General features: G+C 45.0%; 1 protein-coding gene across 2 annotated transcripts in view; it reads right to left on the bottom strand.

Annotated features, from left to right (window-relative positions):
- GLB1L2 (galactosidase beta 1 like 2) overlaps window positions 1–12,690 on the bottom strand; it is a 68,067-nt gene that overhangs the window by 33,741 nt on the left and 21,636 nt on the right. For both annotated transcript variants that reach the window (XM_035139649.2, XM_035139650.2), the window contains 3 exons: window positions 10,330–10,438; window positions 8,635–8,727; window positions 559–640 (listed from right to left, as the gene is read on the bottom strand). In XM_035139649.2, the coding sequence (XP_034995540.2) occupies window positions 559–640; window positions 8,635–8,727; window positions 10,330–10,438 (284 nt within the window). The remainder of the gene's footprint in view (window positions 1–558; window positions 641–8,634; window positions 8,728–10,329; window positions 10,439–12,690) is intronic.

Genomic DNA, 12,690 nt, shown 5'->3' with positions numbered 1-12,690 from the left:
CAACTACCAGACATTTAGAAAATACCTAAAGGCAGCCCTGTTTAGGGAAGTTTTATTTTAGTTTAGTGAAGTTTAGTGATATTTTAATGTATTTTGATGTGTGTTGGAAGCCGCCCAGAGTGGCGGGGGAGACTCAGCCAGATGGACGGGGTATAAATAATAAATTATTGTTATTACTATAATGTGCAATACACAGTCCAACCCCAAAGAGGATGTTAAATGCAGGCCTCTCTATCTGGCCATTGGGACTCTTCTCCCCACAAAGTTGCCCGTTCCTAGAATAAAGTAACACCTGAAGTCATTCCCCCTACTCAAGTGCAATTGACAGCTAAGTGCTGCCCAGCTGCTAATAACACACACCAACAGACAGAGAAAGCTTGATCTGATTCCCATTCCCTATTTGCAGAACTTGCTCTATTACCTATGGCTGGGGATGAGGGGTGGGAAAGAGACCCTGCTAAAGATTCAGTTGACACAACATACACTGCCCATTTGAGCCCCCCCCCCCAACAGGTGTGCTCTAGTCTACCCATTCCAACACACCACAAAGCCACGTACCTCCTGACACAGCGCCAGAGGCCAGCCCATCTTTATTGTCAGAGGTCATCAACAGCTCCACAATCTTCCTTTTTAACATGGCCTGCACATGGAGAGGAAGAAAACACACACATTATGTTGGGAGTCAACACTGATGTACAGAAGGGAGCTTTCATGATGGATAAGGCTAGCAATGACTGTATAGACCTTCCAGTATCAGAGACGGTATGCTTCCGGATACCATTCACTGGGGAACAACAGCAGGAGAGGGCTGTTGTGCTCATCTCCTGCTCTGAGCTTCCCATGGGCATCTGTTTGTGAACAGTGCTAGACTAGGTAGGCCTTTGGTCAGATCCAGCAGGGTTTCTTCTGAGCTCAGCTTGGAGGGCAGGCCAGGGCTCTTGGTGTTCCTGACCCTGGAGCTGAATGGGACTCCGATTTGAAGTCCTTGGGGTTAGTTGCTGTAGGTGGCAGGTGCTCACCAGAGATCCTGAGATACCAGGGCCAATTCCTGCTTTTGAGGACCCAAGCCATAGTAGTAGTAGTAGTAGAAGTACAGTAGTAGTAAATGATATAGGGGGAAAGGCATTAAAAAGACCAAGTGGTTTATATTATCAGTGGATCAGCATAGCCAAATCTTCTGGGCATCTGAATATATATATATTTCTGTTTATTTTTATGACCATTTTAAACTCTTTCATATGACCAAATCTCATTTAAGAAAAAACGTATGTCTTTTACCCAATCACTTCTTACACTTGCTTAAACCTGCAGCTCTAAACTGAGTGAGTGTGTCACATTTTGCCCAGATGTGCATAAAAACAAGTTAAGATTCTTTGACATTTGATAAGTTTCTTAACAAGTGTCAGGATAAGATATTCCTTCTGAGCTTCTGCCATGCCGCCCCATTGGCCCCAGCCAACATTGCAGCAGGCAGGGCATTCTCTGTTGACCAAGAGATACTGATACCTCGCCCTGCAAATTGTGTCAATGGCTGGTGCTGATATTGCTCACACATACACCCACCTTCAGTGCCACCTTATTATTTACTTACAAAAGCAAATACACACATACTTAACAAAAGAATATAAAAAGAAAACTTGCTAACACCAGACAGCTGATACAGGATTAGTATAGATTTTAATTTTCACTAGGGGATTACAACATATTGAGTCAAGATGTTATCTGCAACTTCTAAAGAATAATCTGCTCCTGTGCAACCAGACACCATTGTTATCCTAACAGGTGACAATTATACGGCTGCCTATAAACCAGCCTTCCCCAACCTAGTGCCCTCCAGATGCTGTCGAAGTGCAAACTCATCAGCCCCAGCTGGCTAATGATGTAGACCAACCCTTCTGGAGATTGCCAGGCTGGTGAAGGCTGCTACCAACCACTGATTTTTACCAAATTTATCCGCCCACACTTTCAATAAAGTTCTGGGCAACCTGACACTCCAGTTCATTATTATTTTCTGCAGGTATGAGAGTGAGAGCACCAGACAATGCAAAGTCACGACAAGAGCTGCTGGCTCTGTGTTAAAACGCCAGGCTCTTCCCACCTCATCCGAGCAGCTTATATTGCACACCACTCAGCCTCCAGGCTTAAAATCAAGCGAAGCATCCACCTGCTGCCACGGGAGGAGTCCTTTGCATATTTGCTGCATTGCACCACTTTGGTCCAAGGAAAGAAATGGCTGAGGGGGTGCATTAGTGAGCAAACACCTCTGCGTCATCTCGCAAGGATCATGGAACCCATGGTTGTTGACACAGGTTGACCAAGCTATTAAATCTCCTAAATAGTAACATGGCCCATCAGGGGCATTTAACACAGGGGGAGGCAAGAGAGAGACAGAATATTTCTACCCTAATCTGCTAGGGGAATGTAGTTGAAAGAGGGGGTGAGAAACTAATGCTGTATGCAACCCTTTGCACTCAGTGGGACGTATGTCCAAGTAGGCTTGCATAAGGCTGTGCCGTAAAATGATCTATGGTGAGGGGTTTGCAGCTAGCTGGGCCTCTTGGAACACAGACTGGAAACCACAGAGGTACAGCCAATGGTGGAGTGGTAAGTCTTGGTGCTAGAGGTTGTAATGGGGGTCCTCATAGTCACAGCCCCTAGGAGAGTCCAAAAATGCAGACAGCTGTGTTGAGCACATACACAGCATAATATCCAATCTATCAGACTCAACTGAAAGCCACATCATAACATTGTAGTTAGCAAGGTGGCCCTTGGCTTGACAAACTTAGGTTCACATTCCTGAACCTGATCGTTTGCTTTGCCTAATAACAAACCATAGATAACACTTGTGGTTTGACCAAAACAAACCACAAGGCCAAGTTCAGACAGTACAAGCCAGGCTCTGTTTTGTTTTCACTGCACTGCACTGCAGCCGCAGCAGAAGTGGGGGTGGAATGGCACTGGAACTTCTGAGCGCCACACTGCTCATACACATTAAACCATAGTTTGTTTTACACTATAGTTTAATGTGACATGTGAAGCGGGCTGCTACCTGAGCCAGGCCCACCTCACAGGGTTGTTATTATGAGGCTAAAGTGAGATATAGTAAGCCCTGCTCAAGGGGGCTCACATCAAAAAGTTTTACGTTTTCAATTAAAAGACCCAGCAAAATTTAATTAGTCGTATAAACAATAAATTAAAAAAACATTTCACGCGAATAAATGCACAGCAAAATTAAACAATCTGCTGATAACTGTAATAAAAGTCTAACAATACAAATGCAAGAACATACGTCAAGATGAATAGCGAAATAGATGCAACTCCAAGAATAAATTCTGACTCCAAGCAATAACCTCTAAGCAATATCCCATTCTTGATGGTCTCTAGACATCCTGAACTGCAGAAGCATCCCTTGTCGCTGGAGTCAGCCAAGGGCCCTGCCCTCTCAGGCCAGGTAGGCATGGACCAGATCAGCAGTGAGCAGGTCTTGCAGGGCTCACAATAAGATATAGCCATGAGCAAATTCTATTAGTTAAAAGAAGTGAAGCATTAACACACAGGAGTGCTGTATTCATGTCATTATCGGGAGTAAAGAACTGTAGGCTTCAACACATACTTGGCTTGCAAGGCGATGCAAGGAAAACAAAAATAGGAACAGGCAAGAGGGTCCAGGTGTGTGCAAGCTCTAATCAACCTATTGGGAAGTTGATTTGAATGCTTGCTCACATATCTTCTGCAAGGTGTAGGTGGCAGCAAGAGATCTCAGCTAGAGAGAGGCCAAGAGATCCAGAAACCGAGAATATCAGGACCAGATTATGTGAAAAATACCTGGTGCAGACACAGCATGCTGTTGTGTTCAGATGAATGCTCTTTTGCCCACCATGTGGGAGGAGTGGGGGAGGAGCTCAGTTTAGTTCACATTTATTCTAATTGAATTATTTCATAAAATTTCTATAATGCTTGATTGTTAAAATCTTCAAAGCAGTTTACAAAAAGTTTTAAAGGCAAATAGTTTGAGAACCGAAGCACAGCCATCCTTCAAAATGTGCATTTGTACAAATGTTACGATGCAGTTCTCCAGCCAAAAAATGCATGTATTAGGGGATGAGCACATGAAAATGAAGATATATTACTGAAAATAAACACAAAAATGCGTAAGATTAGTGGAAATGCTTTGCAAAAATGTGTGTGTTAGTAAAGACCGCATACAAAAATGTGTTTATTTAGAGAAATGTGCATTAAAATGGTGAATTTTCATGGATGTTTCTTTTTTAAAATAATAATAATACACAAACAAATTGCTACAGAAATTCAGGGAACTGAATTTAAAATTGGGGGGGGGGATGAGAAACTGAGAGAACCAAAACTGACAGATCCTTCATCACTATTTAGCTCCATGCAGAGAGAGAGAGAGAGAGAGAGAAGGCGGGGATAGACAACTCCATGAACACCAAAAATACTTTGAGTGGTCATTTCAGGCAAAGTATTTACATGCTGGGTCACCAGTCTTCAACTATGAACCACAGACAACAGCCTGCAGTTCTACAGCAGAGGAGCCATCTCAGTTAAGGTCTCTCCTTTCTCCAGCAGTGAACAAAATAGGATATAGGATGTAACAGCATCTGATGCTGAGTGGGAGAGATTGGGAGCCACATCACTCCTCCTATGCAACTTTCCCCAGTCAGACCATGGTGGAATTACAAGAAAGAGGATTAGGAGCCTCGCTGTGTGACTCCTTGGCTGAATGCTTGCAGACTGTCTAGTTGGGAGGGAGAGAGAAGGTGATTTCAACCAGATCTAATTGTCCAGGGGCCTTTTAGTGTCACGACACCTAAGCTGGTCAGGAGGGAAGATACTAAAACCCCAGGATTTTGGTAGGCTCAATCAGTGAAGGCTGATTCATGCATTGCATGTGTGTGTGTGTGTGTGTGTGTGTGTGTGTGTGTGTGTGTGTGTGCAACAGTTCACGCGTAAGGAGCTGACAATTTCCCTTGATTTCTAATGCATTCCTGACTATGGAATTTTGGCTGGAAAATGTTGAAAAAACCCAGAAAAACCATCTGAAACCTTGCAAAAAGCAAACAAGGAAGGAAAAATGCACTCTTATTCATCCTAGCTCTCCTTCTTCCTCCCTCCCTTTTACCACAGCTGCAGCAGACCAGCAAAACACAAAATGTAAGGCTTACTGCTTATTTGTTTATAGCACTACACGCAAGTCTGGCTGTTTGGGTAACTGAATCTGAGGCGTGTATTGTGAGGTCTGCAGGTACAATTTCCTTGTGTTTGGATAAGTGAATTTTTGTATAACGTGTGTTTGGATAGTGGAACCTGTGTGTACATGCACTTATTAGGAGACCAGGATTTGCTGTGGCTCCCACTTGTTCCAAGGATGAGTTCTAGTTTAACAGCCTTTTGACATGTGATGCAGCAGGAAACCTGGATCCGCTCCTGCAAAATGTGGGGAAAGACTGTTAAATGGGACACTGAACAGGAGGGATGTATCAGAGGTCCAAGGGACTCCGGAACGGGAACATGTATCAAGAGGTTGAATCTCTTAAAGATAACAGGTGTCTTTGGGGCAGCTGGCAAGTCTAAAAATGAAAAGGTGGTCACACAAAATCTGGAGTAGCCAGCATGGTGGCCTCCTGATGTTGGACTCCAACTGCCAGCAGCTCCACCCAGCATGACTGATGGTCAGAGGTGATAGGAGCTGTCATTCAACAACATCTGGAGGGCACCATGGTGGCTATCCCTGCTCAAAAGGGTTGCCGCTGAGTACACCTCTGAGGAAGACCATCAGAGTCAAAACACACAAGGGATGTCAAAACTGATTCTGCTAATGAGGACTGGCTGTCAATACGTAAGTAATTGCATTGCTATGGTTCAGTGTATTTTGATGTGAAACTATCATCATTGTATTGACTTATGCCATACCCCCTTTTTTTTGGCATTCAAGTTTCTTAGAGCTAAGCAGTGTTTCCTTTTTTGGTTTTTGTGGTCTTTGTCCATGGATTATGGAACTGAAGGAGGTGGAACGAGCCGCCTTCATCCCACCTCGCTCAGGGTAACAATATCAGACAGGCCTAAGCTGCTTCTGCTTACGACAGTGGCAGAATGTTCAGCAGACAGCTCCCTCGAGCAGCTCTCTCGCGCCCAAAGCAGCCATTGTTTCCCTGAGACAATGCTCGGTAAAGAAATAAAATAAAAAAACTGGCAGTGACCTTAACAAGGCCTCTGGCAATTAACCTTCTGCTGCGGTGCTGCATCGGAGCCAGCCGAAGAGAGAAAGCTGGGTGCGGCTCAGAGAGGATTTGCCAAGCTAAAAATGGTCTTCTCTGGGTGCCTGCCAACTCCGGTGCTTGCCCAGATTGCAGGCAGGGCCTGTGGAAAGATCCGTGCTGGACGAGGCAACAGAGGGAAGCATTAGTAAAATTAGCCTGCCCTGGGCTGAGCTTCAGATTACAGGGGTTTACAAGGCAGTCTAGGTCTGACAGGCAAAATAATCTCTCGCAAGGAAAAGCCCTAAGTTTGTCCACAGTGCCAAACGCTCATTTCACTGCTTTCTGCTCTCAGGAAGGGAAGTGGGGGGGGTGCATCCACTATACAAAGCCTCTTAAATAAGGGGCTTATCCACCCCTTTTAATTTTGTTTCACTTGGACTTTGTGGGCTCCCCACGTTCTAACTTTCAGTACTATTATCATTTATTTCCATTTATAAATCACGTCCCATGAGAGATCCCAAAGCAATTTAAAGTGCAATAAAAACATATACAGAACAAGTGCATATTGAAAAACACCTAAGGCACGTGTATGTGCGTGTGCTTCATTTGTTTCATAAAGTTTATACTCCACCCAACTGTAAGAAACCTCAAAGCGGTTTACAAAAAGATTAAAACAAGAAAATCCAAGAAAAATTCACACCCCTGCTTTAAAACATACAAGGTAAAAACACTAAACAAAATAAAAATTTTAAGCATCTGAGTAGACTTGTCTAAACAGGAATGCTTTTAGCAGGTGTAGAAAAGAGTGCAGTGAAGGAGCCTGCTTGATCTCAATGGGCAGGGAGTTCCAAAGCGCAGCTGCTGCTGGACTAAATGACTGAGTTCTTACAAATGTGGAAGGAGTATAATTAGGCACCTCCAGAGGTTCCAATTCCACTAACTGAAGCAGTCAAGTGGGCACATATGGGGTAGGCGATTTCATAGGTAAACTGGTCCCAACATGCACACGTTTTATATATACACAAGTTGTTACACACATCTACAAAAACATCAATAGCACATATGTAAAATTGATTCAAATCCAGTACAGATACCAACTAGGATAAATGAAAGGGGGCAGGGAATGCCTTGTGCTACAGCAGCTTCCCCTGGCCACACACACACACAGTGTTTGAATTGTTCAATTGTATTGACTGTATTAGCACTGCATTTAAAATGGATAGCTGTGACCCATCTCAAACTGATAGAGAGGCAGCACAGACATTTTAAAAATAAAATTAGCTCTGTTATTTTGGGGGGTACAACACAGTTGGATAGTTTAGTCACTAAAAACAAATAATTCTGTTTGACTTAAAAGACACCCTGATTTTATTCAACACAATATCACTATTTGTTTAGAAAATGTATTATTTTCAATGCAAATACTTCTATTAACACTTGGAAGGCCACAGGACTCCCCACCCTCCTTTGCTCCAATGCAAGTTCACAGTGAAACCTTATCCGTGCTTACTCAGAAGTAAGTTCAACAGATAAGTGGATATAGCAAAGGTAAAGGTAAAGGGACCCCTGACCTTTAGGTCCAGTCGTTGATGACTCTGGGGTTGCGGCACTCATCTTGCTTTATTGCCCGAGGGAGCCGGCGTACAGCTTCCAGGTTATGTGGCCAGCATGACTAAGCCACTTATGGCGAACCAGAGCAGCGCACAGAAACGCCGTTTACCTTCCCGCTGGAGTGGTACCTAGTTATATACTTGCACTTTGACATGCTTTTGAACTGCTAGGTTGGCAGGAGCAGGGACCGAGCAACGGGAGCTCACCCCGTTGCGGGGATTCGAACCGCCGACCTTCTGATCAGCAAGCCTTAGGCTCTGTGGTTTAACCCACAGTGCCACCCGCTGGGTGGCCACATTCCCTTCTAGGCATATTGCGAGGGCCAGATGGCAGTGGTGGGCAAGTCCCACACTCCTCTCTACCCTCCAACCAGACAAGCAAGAGGCATTATCAAAGTTCAGGGCCACACTCCAGCCAGGCAAGTTCATTCAGGGTTCAAAGCAGATCCACTGAAGGGTGTGACCCCTGGTGTATAGCAATACAGCTGCAAACCTGTATCACTTATTTAGGAGGAAAGATGATAAAGGAAAGGATTGAAGTGAATCAGGCAGGACTAATGGCAGAGATGGGGAATCTATAGCCAAAGCTTCTAATTTTTCAGCTCATGCTTGCAAAGCACAGAGGAAGAAAGGAGGGAGGGAGGGAGGGAGGGGAGAAGGTACAATGTATTACTATTTATTATGTGTTGTTGTTGTTATTAAAATTTTGTATACCGCCCTATGTACCTGTAGATCTCAGGGTGGTTCACAGTACAGGCAGGAACATCAAAAATACACATAAAAATGAGGCAGAGGGAGCACTTTACCTGTTTGACGTACTTCATGTAATCTGGGTCTACAGCGTAGGAGCCATATTCATTCTCTACTTGGAAGGCAATGATTGGTCCTCCATTCTTGTACTACCAAAAGAGAGGAGGAGGAGGAGAGAACACATAAGACAGAGGTAGCCAACATGGTGTGCTCCAGATGTTCTTTGACCACAACTCCCATCATCCCTGACTACTGGTCATCCTGGCTGGAGCTGACAGGAAGTGGAGTCCAACAGCATCTGGAGGGCATCATGTTTGCTACTCCTAAGGTATCCATCTGTCTCTGGTGGGTCTAATCCAACTATAAAGATTTATTGAGAAAGAGAACTTGCAGATAACTGTTAAGGACCTTGCTTATCGGTTTGGTCCACTGGCTAGATTGGCTCTGAACTGGAACTTCAAACCAGATTAGAGGAGGAAAATGCATATCTGAACACTCCTTAAGTCTCAAAAAAACCCCTCCTTGAACGAACGAACACACACACACACACACACACACACCTAGCACATCCCAGAGAAGTGCATCCTCTCTGTATTATCCTTCTACATGCAAAGAACTTTAGACATGGGAAAAATCCAAACATGCCATGCTCAAGTGGTGTGTCACAGAAGAGCTGCACTACATGCCTTTCCTGAATGTGTAAGCTGTCTCTCTGCCATGAATGATAAGATGGTTGTGGACTGATCAACTGTATCTCTGCCTTGGTTCCCTATCTGCAGTTGAATGAGACTCCCTTAACAGTCTCCCCTGCTGGGCTGCTGAGTTTAATGCACAGAGGAGTACAAAGTGCTTGGCTACCTCCCAGGCTTGTTGTGAGAATGAAGAAATGAAAGTCTCACACAACTGAAGCTTCTACAGAGCCTGTTTCACCTCATCTTACTTGTGTGAAAAGGGCATCAGGTGATTATCTGGGAATGGAACCATGCTCTTGTCCCAACCCTGTCGGCACAGGGTAAGTTGCATGGGCCCTGCCTCTAGATGTCCATGAATTAACTACCTACTTCACATGAATAGCAAGCGAAGACAGCTATAGCAAAGTAGCTCAGCTCAGCTATGAACATTTACAGTAGCTTTGGAAAAATCATATTCCCCCAGCCAAGGTTCTCCAAGTGTGAGTTAGGCAGGTTATGAAGAAAATTAAAAGCATCAGAGCATTGCACATTTAGAAGTTATTGAACAATATTAAACTTATAGGTAGCACAGTTTCATTGATTGCAAAGGCGTTTCAAGCACAAAACAGCACAGAACTTTAGGACAACCTTGCTTATGCTGTTTGCTCCCATGGCTTATTATGGTGGAAGCAGCTGGGACGCACCTGCCTTTTGATCTCTGCACAATACCCCATAGTGCCTGACACAGCATCACCCCAGAGCAGCCTTTACCAAACTGGTGCTAGTCAGAGGCTGTTAGACTACAACTTCCATCATCCTTGACCACTGGCTGTGTTTGTTGATGCTGTTGGGAGTTCCAGTCCAAAAGGTCTGGAGCACACCAGGTTAGGGAAGGCTGTTCCCAAGCATGGCCAGAAAATCAGAATGGCAGAGGGAGCTTCCCAGACCCCAATCACTGTTTCCAGGTCAGCCCACCCCACAAGGGCTATCTCTGACTTGGCACCAACCCTGGTAACCCTGGTCTAAAAATGCAAGTGGCTTAGCAGCAGCAGCAGCAGCATGACCCATGATCTGATTTACCTGAAGATGGACTATCTCACGCATCAGGCGATCAAAGTATTCATCCACAGCCTCTGTGAAGCCTTTGTATGTTGTCCTCAGTTGCATTTCGGGGTCTTGGAGCAACCAGCTAAGGAGGGAAAAGGACCAGAGCTTGTGAGAAGGTAAGAAGAGCCGTGCTGGAACAGACCAAAGGAACATCTGTTCTTCCCCATAGCCAATCAGGTATCTTTGGGAAGCCCAAAAGCAGGATAGGCCACATTTGGCCCCCAGGCTTAAGGTTTCCCCACCTCTGCTCTACAACCTAGAGCGCAGAAGAGGGACAAGTTGTTAAACTTAAGGATGGAGAGCACAAGTGGCAAGGCCTGTTGGGAGCAGGAGGTGGCATGCAGGGGAGGATCACATGCAGGTAGGACAGAGCACAAAGGGATGGATAAGTATTTAAATTATTACTATTTAATATTTACTTATATCCTGCCTTTTTCCCTGACAGGGAATGAGTGGAGCAGGTCCAAGTGGGGGAAATTAAGAATAATATTTGAAAACTGCTAGCCTTCCCATGGCTTAAGGTGTTTTGCAGAATCTAAATGGGTTTAACAGATATCTTCTCTCCCCACTGAGCCCTGGGGTTGGTAGTTCAGGGGAGAGGGGCTAGGGATGGTAAGGATTCCCAGCCCTATCCTGGTGCCCTTTGGATGTTGTCAGACTCCAATTCCCATCAGCCCCAGCCTGCATGGCCAAGGGTAAGGGATGATGGGAGTTGTAGTCCAACAACATCCAAAGGGCACCGGGTTGGGGAAAGGCTTCCTTATGAAAGGCAGTTTGGAGGTTCCTCCTCCTTACAAAACCTTTTAGAATGTAGAGGAGGTGGGTATGAGGAATGGAGAAGGAAAGGTTGTCACAGGTATTGTTAGAGACATAATGAGAGTCATGGAGACAAGAATTAGTAGTGGACGAGGCAATGGGACTGGGCAGGGGGCGAGAACGGGGATGCGACAGTAGATAAGCTGATGCAGAGTGGAGTCAGTAAGAAGGAGTCTAATGTCAGAGTGTTTCTGTCACCACCAGGAATAAAAGGAACATTTGTTTGTGGAGTCTTCTGGTTTCAGTTATTCACAGGGAAAGAATTTGCAACCCCCCCCCCCCAGCATTATGCACAAAAGCAGTTGATAGCATTCCAGAGAAAATGGGTATAGGCACCCATAAGAGGAAGCAGCGCAAACAAGGCACATTTGTTCACACTTTGCATCAAAAAGAGGAAAGAAAAAAATGCCTTGCTCTGAACACTAAGCGTTTTCCTCCTCTCTTCTCTGCAAAATAATAAAGGGTGCAAAGCAATAATTGCCACACATATGACACTTTGTGGGTTTTTGGCATAATCCTGCATGCTTTATTATGAATGTCCTAGTTGAGGGTGAGGAAGAGGAGAACCGTACACAGTGCCCTGAACTCTGTGGAGGAAAGATTTTATTTAAATATAATAATAGTATTTATTTTAAAATCAGCTAGTCCATTCACCCTGCTGCTGATGCATGAAATCCCCGTCACTGTTCAGATTTTCTGCATTGGAAGGGGGTTGGACGAGTTGACCTTTGAAGGTCCTTCCGACTCTGTTTCTGTTTCCTATGTAAAATACCATCCGTGTAGGAATATTGCCATGTACTAAGTCAGGGAATTCAGCAAGGAACCCTGGGCTGACTTTACCCTGGGCCCTGCTTTAGCCTCAAGGTGCCTCTCTCAGCCTCCCCATGTGCAGGAGCTAATCTCCAACATCCTCGGGCTGTTTTCTAGGTTTGCTTTGCATGTGGACTTTCTTCATCTCCTACCTCACCCCGTGGGAACCTCCTGTTGATGCAAACGGGACCATAAATGAGAGGTTTCAAGAGCGCAGCATAGCCGCTGGGATCCTCTCCTGGTTACCAGATCTCGAGGGAGCTGCTGGCACAAACCGGTCCCCACCTATTTATTTCCTCCAGTCATCTTTCCCACCAGAGGTTTAGCCTCCGGAGAGAAACTTTTGGGTAGCCAATCTTCATTCTGATCTCACGCCTTCTCTCCCCCTTTGTGGTAAACCGTCATGAGACATTTCTGTCCATTTTGATGCTGCTGCATCTTTTATTTATTTAAAATATTTGTGTACCCTGTCTCTCCTGCTGTCTGACACAGCTTACAGATTCAGTTGAAGCAAAGCTCTTCAGATCAAATATGCAAAACCAAACTATATTTGAAGTAACTACATGAAAGTGGGGGCGCGGGTGGCGCTGTGGGTTAAACCACTGAGCCTAGAGCTAGCCAATCAGAAGGTTGGATGTTCGAATCACCGTGTTGGGGTGAGCTCCTGTTGTTTGGTCCCTGCTCCTGCCAACCTAGCAGTTCAAAAGC

Source organism: Zootoca vivipara, chromosome 15, assembly GCF_963506605.1.
Source record: "Zootoca vivipara chromosome 15, rZooViv1.1, whole genome shotgun sequence".
Taxonomy (NCBI): Eukaryota; Metazoa; Chordata; class Lepidosauria; order Squamata; family Lacertidae; genus Zootoca; species Zootoca vivipara.
Note: the sequence above shows the minus strand (reverse complement) of the source record. Positions and strands in the feature narration are given on the sequence as shown.